Raw genomic sequence first — 17,615 nt, forward strand, 5'->3', positions numbered from 1 at the left:
CTCCCCCCTTTGTTGTGTGTGTGTGTAGATGTGTTGGGGAATTTGTATTTCTTTTGGTGTTATAGTGTGAGTGTGTGTGTGCGCGCGCGCTACGCAGAGTGTAAAGCCTTTTCTGTCTTTGAGTGCAGTTGAAATGTCGGCCATCAGATTGAACGGGCAGATCGTGACGGACTGTTGGCTCCGCGACGAGTACTTTCAAAACTATTTTTTTTTTATTCTTCTTATCGATTCCATCTTGAAAAACAGAAAACATGTCGACGCGTTTCACGTTGCAACTGCCTTTTTTTTCCCCCCCAACTACCTGTTTCTAGCTTTTTGCGTACTCTACGGTAGCGTAAACAACATAAAAAAACAAACAACACCCATCTACATCTAGATCTTTGCTGTACCGTGCATTATTACTGTTATTATTTAAATTATTTTTCGTCGAGGAGGGGCAAAGAAATGAAAAAAAAATTCGTCAGCATATTCGTCTACAGGATAAATTACCGGAAAGTTCGATTCGCTTTCGACCTTCGCGCGGGTTATTATGTTTGTACGAGAGTGGGACGCGTTCACGATGAATAGCTAATGCGATCGTTCACGGTACAATATATTCACTTTGTTATTACGTTCATCTTGCCACGAGAAAAGAAAAATTCAAATGATAAAAAGGGGGGGGTAGAAGAATTTTCAATAGAAAAAAAAATAAAAACTGGTGGCTTTTTTTCGGGCAGAGGGCAGCAGGTTAGACGTGTATATAGTACACCGAGGGGCGCCATAACAGGTCACGGCAATAAGAGAATCACTCACCAACACACACAAAAGAGGAGGATGTTTAAATTGGCCGCATCTCAAAAACTTTGGTGTTATGCTAAAGTCTCTTGTGTGTGTGGTGGCTTTCATGTGCATTATTCTTGTTTTCAGTGTGGGGCTCGTGTCAAGTTCTCGTATTATGTTGCGCATTTTCGTTGTCTGATGCGCCATGCAAAAGTCTCTCTAATATTACGAACGGTTGAAAACTTGAAAGGTCCACATGAAGGGAATAAAAAGAAGAGAAAAAGAATGAAGATGAGACCGCTAACATGTTGGAAAGTTTTTTTTTGGGGGAGAAAATCACGGCCATTCCAACGCAACGACTCGATTTCCATAACCTGACCGACCGAATCTTTTTTCTTCCGTTTGTTTTACTGGCTTTTCTCTCGCAACTTGTCTTTTGCTAATCGTTTTGTAACATCGGGTCCCTTTTTGTTTGTTTCTCCTAAACGAAACAGGTCCCTTTTTTCTCGCTTTATTCAGCCATACGTCTGTATCAACGCTTCAACAATTTCTCTTTTCGTATTCGACCGCTTGACTTGGTAGATGTCATTATTTAAAGACCTCCGAAGAATTCATTAGTTTGTCTTTCGCCCTCTCTTGTGGCAATGTCCCGCGCCGCTCTAATGGCTTTGCCTTGTTGTTTGCTCTTCGCCGAACGCGTGATGGAATTCAACAAAATAAGATGTACGCAAATCGTGTCGGCAATACGATCGTGTGACAAAACACGACGCTTCATAACTTTCGACTTTTGATTTAACTCTCTTTTTAATCCTTTTTGGGTTAACGTTGTTGGGAAGGTTTAATTTTTTGTTTTTGGTTTCGCTCGACCCAATTACTCCGCCACAATCCGGTGGGTGGGTTAACAAGTGCTTTATGGCCGTGTCGAAAAGAAAAGGTAAGAAACCAAAACAAACCTTTCTGCTAGTGGTGCGTGGTGGAGAAAAAGGGTTTCTTTTTTTTTTGTGCTTTTCTTTCACTTGACGTCTGAATTGCTTTGTTGTTTTTGTGTGTGTGTGTGTACAGTCAGAATGATGATGATGATGATGAGGAAAACGATGACGTTCACCTGTTGGGTGTGTACACAACGACGTGTTGAGTGTGCGTAGAATATTGCCGAGAAATGCAAGAGAAAAACTCGATTCGTTACGTTGGGTTTGTTTTGTTTTTTCTTCTTCTTTTGACGCACATGTCTCACTTTTCAGAGAGCTTGGAAAGTTTTCTGTTTGCCTCAAAAATATTTCGCCCGTTCGGCTATAAAACACTGAACACTTGATAGTGTGAACCCCCGCAAAAAAAAAGAAAGAACAAGACAGGCACATTTTAAAAATCTCGAAAGCTTTTTGTTTCGTTTTTTTTTTTTTTGGACAGTAAAAAGTCACTCGGTGTGGCAACAGAGCAGCGCACACGTCATTTCGTCGCAGATGAAGCTGTCACTCGCTCTGTTAATTTGCTCATGCGTGAACGCGTCAGCCGAGTTACACTTGAATCATCATATATGGTAGCTACATTTCTAATGGTTTCATTTTCTACACGTCCCATCCAATATGGATATTTTTCTTTTTCTTCTTCCAGATTTCTTTTTCGCGAATGCGCACGTAACAAAATAGTTTGCATCAAAACGCGATAAATGTGTTGGGAATATTGTTTTTGAATTTTTAATTTTACTTTCGCATCTAGTTCATTATTCCTCGAAAACAGTCGCGTGATCGCACGCGAATCGGCCACTTGGGCCAATGTGCCGCGGCGTCCGAGAAAGAAAACAGAAAAACCAGCAAAGATTCCGACATAAAACTATAAAAATCCATTTCACATGGATGACGATAGAAGAAGCCACACCCATCGCGAGCTCCGCCGAAGAGCAAACAATAACAACAGTGCGAAAGAGCACTCCGTCGACGCTCCTCCACTCGTTCATTTTTTTTTTTTTTTGTTTCCCTGCAGCAGCTAGTGACCGGCCAACAGCAATTACCACTCGTCCGTGAAGACTTTCTATTAGCTCACTCGCACAGACCACGCGCCCGTGCAAAGCACTGCAGACTATCATTCGGGATCGTGTAGTCAGCGGGAGCGGTTGCTTTTGTTGTGTTGTTGTCTATCCCCGGCAGTTCCCTCCTTTTTTGTGTGTGTGTCTATATCTTTAGAGAGAGAAAAAAACAAAACAAAACAAAAAAACTGGTCTTTACTGTGACGCGAAAAGGTCCTCCCCGTGCCGCCCCGTTGTGCGTTTGACTAGTCAGGTTCATACCTGTCACTGTTATTATAACAGATCTCGTGAAGTAAAAACAGCATCAACAGTTGGAACTCTTTTGTTTTTTCGCCTCTGGGAGAATTTTTTTTTTTTTTTTCATATTCATTACCGAACTTGAAAAAGGAGAATTTATTTTTTAAAAAAAAATCAAAAAAGGGATTTTATTTATTTTTATTTTTGACTATCATCATTCTTGTTTCACTGTATGCATAAGAAGTGTACATGTGTGTGTGTGCACTACCCCTATTGGTGGACGGCTGTCGGTCAGTCAGTGTCAGCTTCGACCAAATTCGTCGACACCTTTTCTATTAGAGGGCAAAACGCACGAGCCAACAGCTGGGAAAAAGGCCGGCCGGCCAAAAGGAGCCACCAGTCAAACAGTGAAGAAATCAATCTTCAATTCATCAGGTAAAAAGAAGACGAGAACACACACACAAAACAAACGAGTTGAAGAATTTTTGTTTCTCGTCGTTTTTTTTTCTTTTGTTGGGAAATATTTGTCCCTTTTTTTCTTCTTCTTCCTGACGTTTGGACGTGCGCAGTTTTGTCACGCTCCGACTCTCCCCTTCGTTTGCGAGAGTGAGGGACATGCCCGGCAGGAAATGCCAGGCGTTTCGATTTTTATTTTATTTTATTTATTTTTTTGTGCATTCGCTTCCATTCGTCACTTTTTTGTCTTCTTGATTTTTATTCAGTTGTTTTTATTTCTTTGAAACACGAAAATCCATTCGCTTTTTGATTTATTCCAATGCGAGTCCGATATAGGTTATTACATATTGCGAACGGTCCCATATATGTATGAAATCAGCGTCCTTGATTTTTAAATTTCGATCAATCGAATCAGTAACGGGAATCAAAAATAGCTTCGCAAGAAACTTAGCCCGTGCCGTTTTCAAACAAAAAATAACTTGAAGACAAAAAAGAAACAACTAAATTCCACACATAAATATAAATAAATCAAAAGAAAACTTAACACAATTTTGTCGAGGGTTTCAAGTTCTCCTTTGTTTTTTGTTTTGTTTTTTTTTTTTCTTTTCTTTTCATGTCGGAGATTTATTGACTGTGGGGTTCACATGTTTTATGATCGCCCTTAGCAATGATGTGAGTCAACCGTTATTCCTCCCCTTGCTTTTTTCCATACGTATTACAGTTTCAAGTATCTGACGATGTGCCCCAATGCTTCACTGGGAAACTCTTGAAAAAAATAAAAAACAAACACACATCAAACTTTCACGAAAAGAACGGGGGGGGTGGATTGCAATTGCAATTACACATTGCGGAGACAGCTGAGCGCGCGCGGAAAAGCGTATCAAGGGAGGAGGGAGACTCACGGCAATTACGTACACGCCAATAAGATTAGTAGAACACAAACAACAAACGAGAATGGCCATCAAGGATTTTTTTTTTTATTTCAAGGAAAAAGTGGGGGAAAAAAAACAAAAAAAAATCGAACTAGAAATAGAATTTCGCCATGGAAAGTCACAGACAACACACACAAAGAACGATTGTAACCGCTTGCTCGAGCGCTTTAACTACACCCGCTCTCTCTCATTCACTCTCCCTGAAATGTTGCGGTTGACTTTCTCATCCAGGCCCATCCGGCCATCATCATATAAGTATCACGGGCCCATCGTCTGCTGATTTTAGTTTTTTCTTTGTAAAAAAAAAAAATAATAATAATAAATAAATAAGTTTTGTGGAAAAAAAGAAAGAAATTAAATGTTTCCAGTTGAAGCTCGTGCAAGAGCCTGAGGATCTTTTTTTTTTTTTTTTCCATTTCTTTATATTGCCTATAATAGATATTAAAGACCCACCCAAGAAAAGAAAAAAAAGTCCATTCAATCGGAAATGTCTTTTAGACCGCCAACTGGGCCGATGGCGCAACCTCTTTTCCTGCTGAACTAAATGACCAATAGGCACGAATGTTAATAATATCTGATTTTTTTTCCTTTTTTTTTTTAAATTCAATATTTTTTAACCACCTGACCAGTTTGAACCCGCTGATTATTTAAAAAAAACCGCTGTCGTTATAAATCTTGCAAACGCCCGGGAGCGCGTGACCGCACACTTAAAAATCGAAATGTCGTAGGGTGTAAAAAATAAAAATATATTTTATTTTTTGCGGTAAAATGATGTCATATTTTGTTTCCTGAAATGGACGTCTTACCTGTCCAAGTGGATGATGTCGAGAAACAAGTTGAACAGATGATTTTTTCCTTCCTTTTTTTTTTCACTTCCATTTTTAAACCTGACGTGATGGTCGGTGTTCTCTGTAGCCCTACTTATCTCCCGTGCACAAACAAGATGCAAACTTATTGCTCCATGATGGTGGGCGTCGTCGTCATGAGCAAACTTTCATTCCAATCGTTTTCGTTTTTCATCCCCAAATTTTTCGTGTTTTGCCGCTTTGAAATATCCACGTTGAAAAACTTCAGATACATAAACCCGAGGAATGAGTTTTTATTATTGAAATCAATTCATTCTAGGAATAAATACACCATTGAGCTCTGTTAATTGACGACTCGATGGTTTATCAGCGTGAGCAGTCAGTCCTACCCCCCCTTTTTCTCTCTCTCTCTCTCTCTTCCACCGAACCAGATTATAATAATATGACTTGTTTTGCATTTGTGCATTTGCTTATTTCTCCGTTTTTACGTATCAACTAAAGCTATTCAACGACAAGAAAAACGAGCCACACCATCAACCCCCCCCCAGAAAAAAGAGACTTAAAATGAGGATTTAGAATAAAGAATTTGTTTCCTTTAAAAAAAATAAATAAATAAATAAAATAACGAACACTATGTGCGTGTAGTACACGCAGCTGTTTGCTGCTGTAACGTTGTTTAAAGTGCCGTCCTGGGGAAAATGCACAGCCGTTGAACGCAGCATCCACGCAGGATGACGTGGCAAATAAACAACACCTGCAATAACCCCGCTGTCGATTAGAATCGATAGCTCGTGTGTTCACATTCCCCGATGTGTAAAGGATTTTTTTTTTTTTTTCGAAATATTTATTCAGATTTCTTTTCTTTTCAAGTCTTTTACCTGCCAGTGTGTAACAATCTGTAACATCCATCGGCAAATCTAATATCTTTTTTTGATGTCGGGACTTGGAAATGACTAGACGACGTGAAACGTGATATTAAGTCATTTTTGTTTTATGGGCGTATTGGCACCAACAACTCAAAGTTAAGCCAATGCTGCACCTGATTGATCGCTCTTCCTTTTTAAGTGGCGAGTTTCCTTTTTAACCGCTTGACATTGTTTTTCCTGTCCCATAATCTGTTTCTTATCTGATACAAATTTTGGTTGGTTTTGCTGCGCAGTGGCCTTTAATTTAAAGACAATTCATTTCAGAGGGGGACGGTGGGAACTGAAAACCCTACGCTTCCCATCGCAAATGGGACAGAAAATCGTTTGAATTTAAATTAGCACGAGAATCTTTCCTTTTTTTTTCACGATCTCTCTGGAAAATGCTTTATCCCATAAAAAAGGCAAAAATAAGTATGGCCTACATTTTTACTGCCTCTTCCATAGAGGGGGGGGGGATTGACAAACGCGAAAGTTACAAGTCTCGTTGGTTTTTATACGAACGATACGTATTGAACCTATCAAAAGTAGCCGTTGCTATGACGACAGTACCTGGCACAGTCATCACCACAATCGACCCAAGTGCCGCGTCTACAACTAGCCCACTAAAAAAAACGGAAAAAAAAGGGACGTAATGTGTTACTCTCTCCCTCTTGTGTCCGTATTCGTCTTTCCCACGGAATGAAACGGAGCAAACGGCCGAGTCCAACAAACTAGAAATTGTAGTTGCGTGAAAACTTTGATCGAACGATAAGGAGAGTTTGCGTTCACCATGAGATAAGTCATTTCGACCAGTGTAGGAAAACAACAAACAATTGAGCGGCCAAAACTTGTGATAGAATTAGAATTTTTTTCTTTTTCAATTCAACGCATGCATGTGCTATCTTAAAACACGGAGCGCTTGCGTCGAGCTTTGCAATCGCAAAAACAGTCGAACCGTCCAGCGGTTTAGAAAAGAGCGGCCGAGGAAAAGAAGAAATAGCTCAAGCAGAAAAACAAAGAATACACACAGTGGTCGGACTTTTGTGTGTGTGTGTGTGTGTGTGTGTGTGTGTGTGCTCTGTAGGCAGAGAGAGAGAGAGAGAGTCTATAACTCGTTGGTTTGCGCGTGCGGGAGCCAGAGAAGTATTTTTTTTATGTTTTAAACTCATTGTCTGTGTCCGTCTGTTGTCCGCTCGGCTGATGTGCGTTCGGGGGTCTGCGGTAGATCGTAATATATATCAGCTGCCAACGCTGCTCCAACGGTCATCAGTCTTGCCCTTGGTGTTCTAGCCTGTACAACAGTCCTTTTTGTTTTCGCTGCTTCTTTTCTCTTTTTTTCGCTTTCGAACTGTATTGTGTCGTGTGATATTGGTGTTAAACATCATCGGACCCAATAACTTTTTTTTTGTTGTTGTTGAACGAAAGGTAAAAAAAAAAAAGAAAGCAGAGAGAGAAAAGGTTTTTTTTTCTTGATTGCATTCGTTTCGATATGGACACAATGTGCCGTTTTGCGCGCTCGGTTGACTCTATATACTTTTATCGCTTCTAATTTCTGTTATTTTCCATTTTTTTTTTTAAGCGTGAAAAAAAAGAAGAAAGACTTTCTTTTTTCGGATTATTGAACTTTTTTTCTTTCTTTCTTTCTTTCTTGTTTGGAATTGGGGAGAGAAACGAGACCTTGATATTTGAGTTTGAAATTTAGGGTGGGACTTTTTGTTTGTTTTTTTCTAACTTAAATTTTTCTGTGGCTTTTCGGTGAGTCGATTGCAGCAGTGCGGTCATCGTCGTCTTTGGTCGCCAAGTATATATAGCCTTCATTATTCGCTGAGTCCGCCCCATTGTCGGCAACTGTCAGAGTCGGGTAGGGGGGGGGGAGGCGCAGTAACAGCAAACACACAAACTTGTATATAGAATTTTATACTTGGCCAAACTTTACCTACCGTATATAGAACGTAACGGAGCCAACGAGCGGAAGTGGCCATTCTCGTGAGAAAGTCCTTAATTTATTGCATTTGGTCATTTTCTTTTCTTCTGAAATCATTTTTTTTTCTTTTTCTTTTCTTTTTGTGGACGTCATCAATTTTTGTGCGGTTGACCTGAATTTCCCACCTGGTGTGTGTACTCGCACACGACCACGCTGTGTGTGCATAGCGGCGTTTAATAAGGCGGTTGAGCTTGTATAAATAACAACATACGAACCGCGATTATTCTAAAAGAGATCGGCCAAGTTATTGGACATGATAATGCGACTAGCGAGTCGAACAGATTTTAATCGTAATTGATGTAGACAATCGAAAAGGTCGGCAGCCTCCCAGTTTTACGGCCTGCTGCTGCTGCCGTACTGGACAGAGAACTCGAGGAAAGAACAAAATTTGAATAACTAATAAACAATTTGGTCGTGGAGCTGATTTCGGCCAGTAGAGGGGGCCAGACTCTCTTTATATTCATGTCGTTATTTAAGAAAACTGAAATTTTTATCTAAACGACAGGCATGGACCCAAGCGGGAATTATGCATTACTGAAAGAAGACCTAAAGTAGTCATCGACCGGGAGGGCGAGCATTGAGTAAAGACATTATTATTATAGTGGGCGTGGCACTTAAACGAAATAAAGAAATGATGAAGTAAAAAAAAAAAAAGGGTTCCTGATGTTTCAATCATCCTTCTTCTCTCTTTTGCGGGCTCATCCCGTTTTTTTGTTTTGTTTTTGTTTTCCTCCTCTACTTGCAATCTACACTCTGTGTGTGTGTGTGTGTGTGTATATAACACATAAACACAATCGTTTTTGATGGATGACTCGTGTACATCAAACTTAATCGCCGGTTGTTCTCTGTCCAGAACACATCATGGCATTTCCCATTCGATCCATTCATTTCTTTTCCATCTCCTCCCGCGTTTCGGGCAGTCTCGTGCAGTCTCGTGCTTCGCGGATGTTGTGTGCACACACATATATATGCTAGTCCCCGTAATGACGAGTGACGTGGTGGGCGTTTCTCATCCGGGTCGCAATTGATCGTCATCGTCTAACCAAATTCAATGACAACCTACACCAAACAATAGCGCAAAAAAAAAAATTAAAGCTTTATTTATCTATTTTTAATTTTTTTTTTTTTGCAACGTAATGGGTGTCCCTTTCAAATATCTTTGTCTACTCGATCGCCCATACACATTGTAGCGCATGACTGTGCATAATCAAAACTATCTGTTTATTTATTCCGTAGATTTTTCTTTTTCTTGCTCTCTCCTCCCCCGCCCATAGGCCTGGCACTTTTTGTTCCCCCTCGTCATTTTTTTTTTTTTTTTTTTATGGTGGGGGGGGGTTTCTCGTCTTTTGCTGTTAGATGGCGATCGTCAAAGTTTAAAGAGAGGCCATATACGTAGCAAAAGTATAGCATTAAATGTCATAAGGCTGTCTACGTAATAATTCCACGTAATAACACGTCGTCACGCATTGGCGACGGCAGCCAACTGGCGCCCCCCAGTGGAATGCCGTGCGTTCAAAAGCCGTGCTGTTTTGTTTGCCCTACTTGTTTATCTTCTCTCTGCTTTTTTTTCCCTTTTTTTATGATTATTATTACGTACGATCTATATCTCGCCGTTCCGGCTACTATTAACGCGGTTGCGTCGTGCTGCCCTGTTATTTTGCAAATGAAATAATCTTGGGTTTGTCGGGTCAAGTCATTTTTTTTTAAATCCCCAAAGTATCGTCTGTAAAGTTATATGGGTATGAGCCACGTAAGAAACATCATAACTCATATGCGTGATGTTATTCAGCTGGCCGTTGTTTTGCAGTATACCGACCGTGAGGATGAAAGTGGAGCGTGTGTGCAGGAGAAAACAACCCAAACTTGTGGAGGATTAGAAAGAGAAAAGGAGCTAACAAACTGCGGCAAAAGCCGTGATATCGATCAATTGCTTACATTATAGTTGGACTTATCGGTCACGAAGAGAGCAACTTGTGTGTAGCTTGCATTAATATGGATGAACAGCTGTTCGGGGTGACTCGTTCACAAGGTATCGCTTATTAAAAATAAAAACGAACACCAGACGATGATATATAGAATGACAGAACGAATAGCTGCTTGCCGAAACGTTGTTGTTATGTTCGAGATTCGTAAACGCACGCGAGAGGCTGGTGGACTTCATCGCATGATGAAGATCTCCACGATCCATCATCGGCAAGTTTTTCCAGTTCAGTAGAGAGAAAGAAAAACAGGGTGGCGGGCGTTTTAAAATTGATATTCACCATGAACTTTAAATCACCCGTGGTGATTAGATGCCTCCGGTAGGGCGTCTATAAGGATTTTTTTTTTTTTTTTTTTGGGGGGGTTTCACAATGTTGTATTTTTATTTTTTGCTTTACGCAAAGTGCCAACTCTTCTTTTGCCTATCAAGAGATGGCATCATAATTGGTTGGTCGTGATTTCAAGCCGTACTCGTTAGGCTGTCCGGTGTGGAGGGCAGGACACACGGCCACTGATGGGCATATTGCCCATCGTAAATCATAGCCTTACTGGATAAATCGCGCGTGATGTAGCCTCTGATCTCACTTTGTTGTTGTTGTTGTTCCTTATATAACCGTCAGAGATGAAATCATCGCCACAGACCGTCGTGTGTTGTGTTTTTTTTTTTAACGCGTGCAAAGTCGGTCAGCCGCAAGGCCGTCTTGCTCATAGCAAAAGATGCGTGCGTGTGTGCGCTTGCGTTTGAGAGAGAGAGGGGAGGAAAAAATGAAAATCACGAGGGGAAAAAAAAGTCACATTGCTGCATTTCGAATGCAAATGAGTCATGTGGATTCATCCATCAACCCGACAAAGGGGTCCCCAATTTTGGGCGTGTGTGTGTTGGGTAACACGGCAGAAACAAACGGGCGACCCCAACAGGTTGTGTTTCTTTCGTTCTTAGAATATAAGGAAATATAAATAATTAGATTTTTTTGTTTTTTATTTTTATTTTTTGTATTCTTTCGTTTCATTTTGTTGTTTTCTTTTTCTTTCTTTTTTTTTTTCAGGAGCAGCAGATGTGCAGTGGTGCGTTGAATAGTGGGAAGGCGGCGAGAGAAATAAAGACAGACGACGATCGAGTTCTGTCGAAGGACGAAAGGTGTCGCCGGCGGGTAAATTTCGGCAGCTGTTGAACTCGATTTCACTCCCGAAAAAAAAAAAAAAACACAACGGAAACCCCAAAACAAATACATCGGAACAAATTAGAAGACAAATCACCGACGCTGCTTGCATATTTTAAAATAAATCTTGTTATTCGCCAAAATTCAAAGAAAAAAAAAAACAAAATCAAAACAACAACAACAAAATGTCGTCTGGAAATAATCAGGATAATGAAGAGCGCGGTGGCCGTCTGGCCGTGAAATCGCAGCGACTGGACGGGTTGGACATTGAGCAGGACACGAAGACGGGAGCGGCTGCTGGGCCGTGCGATCCTGCGCAGTCGAACAACAATCGAACTGCCGCCAGCGTTGGCAGTTGCTTAAAGACTAGCGCCGCAGTGACGGAAGGAGTTGTCAGACTGGGCACCAGTTGTGCTCCTGCCGCCAGTGCTGCTGGTGTCAAAAGCGGGCCAGCGCCGGTCAGTTTGTCTCAAATTTTGCAGCGCACCGGTGCCAGCGGTAGTCATCAACATTGTGGCAACGTCAGTGGTAGTGGTGGTCACAGTAGTCATAGCAGTGGCATCAGCAACAGCGGCACTAGTGGCAGTGGCGGTGGTGGTGGTGGTGGCGGGGGCGGCGGCGGAGGAGCACCTCCTGCAGTGGGAGTCAGCAGTCAGACTCCGTGCGAACGGGCGGCCAGTCACCCGCCCGCTCACGTTCCGTCCCATCACCACTCGTCGTATTATCAGTACGGCAGCAAAGGAGTCAGTCAGGCCCAGCCTAGCCACCACGGCTATCAACCCAATTCCACTCTGCCTATCGCCGGTGTCCGAATTATGGGCCACGGGGCGTCTTGTCTGACCGGCTCGGCCGCGCCCGCCTCCTCGTCGTCGACCAACAATTGCAGTGTCAGTTCCTTTACGCCACTTCAACGCAATCTGCCGACGCAGCAGAAAGCACCGACAACGACGGCGGCAGCAGCAGCAGCTGGGAGTTTGACATCGTCTTCTGTTACGACGACAACGACGGCCACGGCATCGTCGATTAATATGAGTGGCGCAGCCAACAATTCGAACGCTCACGGAGCAGCCGGCGCGGCTGGTGCCAAAAACGTGCCGCAAGATTACCAATACCTGTGCAACTTGGTGCCGGAGCTCAAGACGGAATTGAAGGAGCGCGAATCGAGGCTCGATCTCTATCAGACGGAAACGCTGGAACTGAAGCGACGTTTGAAAAAAAGAGACGAGGAAATCGGTAGACTGCAGCGCGAAATTCACAAGCTCAAGGTACGTTCATTTGCATCTCGTTTGTTTTTTTTTTTCAAAACATCAAAACTTGGAAATTGTTGAGGATTTTTGTGTCCGACCTGATTATGGTCGCAACGTGAAAACTAGGTCACTAGTAACATACGTGTAGGCTCAAAGTTCTTTCCTCTTTTTTTTTTTTCATATCGGAATTTATTATTGTTTTTTCACGTTAGTTTTTTTGTTTTTGTGTGTCATTTCGGTTATCGCCGTGTAATCGTTGCGGGTTTCCGGTCGATAACGTTTCTTGAAGCGCACCTTTTTTAAAAAAAAACGGGGCAACTACACAAAAAAACAAAAATGGCAGACGGCTAAAAATCGTTTCGACTGTTGCCAAAACAGCTACAGCACTTAGTGTTTCCTTTCGTCTGCACGATTATTTATTATTATTATTATTTTTTTCTAACTGATAGTTTAGACTCGATTGTTAAAAGAGCTCAACTTTCTTGCTAGAAAGATAAAGCAAGCAAATAACACGGACAGGAAAGAGATCGTCATCATCTAGCACGCGTCTGTTGCGTTCGCTTCTAACTCGCGTTCACAGCGAAAAAGGAGCGGGAAAGGGGGGGGGCGTATCCGCCAACGTTTGAGAAATGAACGTGCTGTCTAATCGGTCGAGTAATTTGGTATCTATGAGTAATGAAGGGCAAGAAACTTTTTGACTACCCCCGACATGAAACAAAGTCCTGGAGAAATTTTTTTGTTTTTTGGATTTTTTTCGGAGGTCTGTAGATCGTCTTTCAACAACAGGAGTCGAGAGGGAAATCATTTTTAAATGTCTACAACAGAACCCGGGCCCAACACGAAAGTGTTCAAGAATTTGTGTGTTTGTGCTTTGACACGCCATCATTCGACGTTATCGTTAAAACACAAAGTTTAGCTGATTTTTTGTTTGTTTTGTTTCTTTTGTCTAATCAAACACAACCAAAGGCGGCTCATCGCATCAATCAAGTGAGCAATTTCTCGCAGACGGATCATTTAAAAAAAAAAAAAGCTCGCACACACACACACACAATCGTTTGCATTTCTCTTTCTTTCGATTGAATCATTTTGCCTTTTTCTCCGCAGGGTTTTTTTATTTTTTCTAAAGTAAATAAATTTGTTTTTGAAAAACAATTTTTTTGATGCTCACTCACACTTAGGGGAGTGAGCAGGAAAGCATAACAATTACACACGCTCTACAAAACGTTTCAAACGACAGTAAGAAATTGGATTTTTTTTTTTTTTTTTTTGCTTCCCCCCCCCCCAAAAAAAAACAAAAAAATTTGATCTGATGACTTTTACTTGTTTCTCTCTCTTTTTTTAGCGCTACCATCAAGTTTGATTATTTGTTTAATGGTTCGTGGCGCAGAAGAGTCGCTACGCTTCGTTTGGCCACCAGTCGGCTACGATTTGCTGGCAAAAGGAGAAAATATTTCAGCACAACACAAGCAGAGCAAAATAGCGATAGAAAAGGAAATAGAGAGGAAGAAGAAGCAAAAAAAAATAAAATAAAAATTCGGGAAGACCAGACGCACATCCGCCCGCTGTAGATTCATATTTCTCTTTCTCTCTCTCTCTTTCCCTTTCGTTCTACATAACCTGTCAGAATAAAGAAGAGAAAAAAAGAAGAAGGGGGGAACCGACAGTTTGTTTAGATGAAAGACCTTGCATGTAAGCTGCAACGATATAGGATCTTCAGCATGCCGACGAAAATGTCCTTGTCAAACTCGCTTGCCAAATGGGTTACGCTTGACTGGTGATCTCTAACAATAACAGCTCCCTAGCGACTCGTTTGCCTTTTTTCTCTCTCTTACGAGACTGTCATTCCGCGTAATCGTTTGCTGTTTTATTTAAAAAGAAAAAAAAAAAGGTGTCATTAGGATAGAGACGCGTAAAATAAAAAAACTTTGAAGGCGGGACATGAAAAAAAAAAAAGTGGAATCCAGGCCGAGCTCATTCGTCATTTACGGATGCGAATGGATGGGGGCTTTTATGCTTGTGTGTTTGTTCATTGACTTCTAGTCTACGTCAAATAATCCTCGTTCAACATTTGAACGGGTGACGCCGCACAAACAGACTTCTTACATAATAATGGCTTTATTTGCTCGTCAATAGTGCACACTAGGACGAGTGCGCTTAACGTGCATGATTTGACTCACCGAACGGGCCGTACCGGCGGCATTACCTCGAAAATCTTAACCACTGCCATTAGTGATTTTTGAATAATAATAATTGAAAAAAATTTCTATTTAAAAAGGGGAAGGAAAAAAACTGGCATCTTTTCAGAGGGGCTCTTAAGGAAATTTCTGAGAATCTTTTTACTTATTTCTAAATTTTTTTTTTTGAGAAAAGGAAAAGGGCGCACGATGGATGTATTAGATAAGCCGAGGTAGAGCGGCCCGTGTTTCAATAGAATGACGTATAACTATGCAGATGGCTGTCATCACAGCCGTTTCAACATTTTGATGAATGTTCTTTATTTATTTTTACAATCTATTTCTCTCTTGTTGGTAGAGCGTTTTGCAAGCCACATCTCGGGGCCAACAGGATGGCAGCGAGACGTCGCTGCAATCGGGAATCAGCGGTCTGGCAATAACGAATAACGGCCAACAGCCACCTTCGTCGCTGCAATTGCCCGGCTTGTTTGCCAAACGTCAGGGTGTCTCGGGAGAGAGCTCCGACTTGCACAACCACCATAATAATCACCACGGACATCACGGCAACCACCACAACCGGTTGCCTCTCACGGCCAACAATCAGCAACAGCAAGCCGACATTTCCCTCTTGGTCACCTCTCACGATAAAGATTTCCGGTATGTTTTTCTTTCCTTCTTTTTTTTTCTTTTCTTCTTCTCTGCTTCTATTATTTATTCAGTTCAATTCAAGAAAAGAAAAGAAAAAGAAAATCACTTTTTCTTTCAGCGCTTTGAAACAGCGTTGGCATTTCAAATGAAGGGCATACGTTTATCCGTGCGCGCGCAATGTTTTATTTTATTTTTTTTATTGTGCCGGTTGAATGAATTATCGATTTCACAATATAAGGTGATGTGAGGGGAAGAAAAAAGAAGCGACGCATTTTTCTTTAAAAAAAAAGGGGGGGTCGAAAAGCCAACATTGAATTTTCAGCTGCCACTTAATTATATTTCACTCTATGCGTGAAACTAAAAATGCGCAAGTTGAGTCAACGTAACGCTCGATTTAGTCACTGCCGAAACTGACCGGCCTTTTTGCTCGATTTTCAGAAAACGCGTGTTGATCTAACAACGTCGTAAAAGTTTGTTGTTTTTTAGGTTTTTTTGTTTTTTTTTTTTTTGTATATTTTTCTCGTTGATTTATGGCCAATTCGTCATCAGGTCAGTTTCCGTTGACATGATTAACCGCCAAGCGCTTGGTAATCGAATTTTTCATTGCCACATCTCCCCGACACACACAACTGCGTGTCCTATGTTTTATAGGCACCAGCTGACGAAGGTGAATAACGATTGCCAGTCACGCCTTTTTGCTTTGCCTTATCAATATCACGAAGTTTTTCACGTTGGTGCGAGAAACGAGCTGATGGCATGACTTTTGGGAAAGACATCGTGCCATTGCCTTCAAATAACGTGGCTTTTTCTCTGTGTGTGTGTGTGTGTGTTCCACGCGGGGCTGTTATTACGCGTCTGGTTGTGTGTACCGTGCTGACTGGTAGTTTTGAATGACTGTAAACGAGAGAAGTCCACGATCCGCCATATCGAATGTACAAGGGGAGCAATACAAGTTTGAGAGGGCAACACCCGAAAATCGAGCGGCTAAAAATTGATGTGCTGTTATTTTTGTTTTGTTTTTTTGTTTACGTTAGTTTTGCGTCCGCGTGTAGCGTTCCGCTAAAATTGAAGACACGCCATTTCTGTGTGCGTTCCATCGATTTAATAATCCAAGTAGCGCCACGATGTGCACAGGGAAAACGAAGCCGGAAAACAGGGAAATCGCGTAACGACAATAACAAGAACGCCCGACGACTCTATGCGGCTATTAGAATTTAGGGAAACATTATTAAACATAAGTCGCAATATGTTTTGACCTCTTTAAAGGACTAATGTCGAAGAGCATCGTTTCGTGTCTGTCGTTTTGCAATCCCAACCCCGCTCGGCTGTTCAAAGAAAATGTGTTTGAAGGAAAACGCGGAAAAACGCAAGTAATGATGAAGAATTCGAGATCAAACGTGTTAAGTCTATTGGGAGCAAGTTTCTGTTTGCGTTATCATTGACAGCATCGAAATAACGTTTCAACTGCATTCGGGGAATCTACTTAATAAAAAGTTTTGCAGACAATATCAAAGCCACACTAGATTTAGGGGTGTAGCCTATTTTTGATAAATCTATAGGAGAAACAAGTTTTGCCAAGCGATCGATATTTACAAGCTGGGCCTGTATATCCGCCCGCTTCTTCCGGTTTCTTTCCTACTCAATGTCCGAATAAAGAGACTTGACGTTTTGCGTTCATACGTCTTCGATATCAAAGAGTCTTATGTCTTGCACAACTGTATATCCAGATCAAGTTTCTTGTTTGACTTTTGTATGGAAAGACGACTGCGCCGACTGGTTGAGTGTTGCGGTCCTTCCATCACGACCCGTTATACATTTATTTATTTATTTATCTTAGAAAAATAAAAAGCACTTTTGCAATCTCTTAAAATGCTTAAAATGAAAAGGAAATCAGTTATAAAAATACGAATTTTAATAGAAAACCAATACATAAATGCAGCTGGTTTAGTCTGTTTCTATTCGTATTGTAAAACTGAGAAATAATCGATGATGACATGAGTGTGTGTCGTACCTGTGACAATAACAACGATGCCATTACATAATATGTGTTTTATTTTTTCTTTGAATTTTGATTTGAAACAAACAGAGCCAAACAACTGATCAAGGATGCTGTTATGGAGAATGACTTCCTCAAAAATCTGGACGCCAGTCAGGTCCGTGAAATCGTCGAATCCATGTACCCGCGTGAATTTGAGAAGGGTAGCTACGTGATCCGCGAAGGAGACGCTGGTATGTCTTGGAATTTCCTTTTCTCTTCCCCCTTTTTTTTGTGTGATTTATTTTGGTCTCCAGATTTAAATGACG

The 17,615-nt window shown here is 41.3% G+C and overlaps 1 protein-coding gene across 4 annotated transcripts in view; it reads left to right on the top strand.

Annotated features, from left to right (window-relative positions):
- Window positions 1-17,615, top strand: part of LOC116930926 (cGMP-dependent protein kinase, isozyme 1) — a 31,815-nt gene that overhangs the window by 5,310 nt on the left and 8,890 nt on the right. The window contains exons 1-4 of one of the 4 annotated variants that reach the window (XM_045178769.1): window positions 2,837-3,454; window positions 11,129-12,507; window positions 15,022-15,320; window positions 17,398-17,540. In XM_045178769.1, the coding sequence (XP_045034704.1) occupies window positions 11,428-12,507; window positions 15,022-15,320; window positions 17,398-17,540 (1,522 nt within the window). In that variant the 5' untranslated portion in view covers window positions 2,837-3,454; window positions 11,129-11,427. Of the gene's footprint in view, window positions 1-2,836; window positions 3,455-7,003; window positions 7,262-7,388; window positions 7,544-11,128; window positions 12,508-15,021; window positions 15,321-17,397; window positions 17,541-17,615 lie in introns of those variants that run through there. The other 3 variants (XM_045178771.1, XM_045178770.1, XM_045178768.1) reach the window with 3 other exon arrangements.

The sequence above is a fragment of the Daphnia magna genome, linkage group LG9 (genome assembly GCF_020631705.1).
Source record: "Daphnia magna isolate NIES linkage group LG9, ASM2063170v1.1, whole genome shotgun sequence".
Taxonomy (NCBI): domain Eukaryota; kingdom Metazoa; phylum Arthropoda; class Branchiopoda; order Diplostraca; family Daphniidae; genus Daphnia; species Daphnia magna.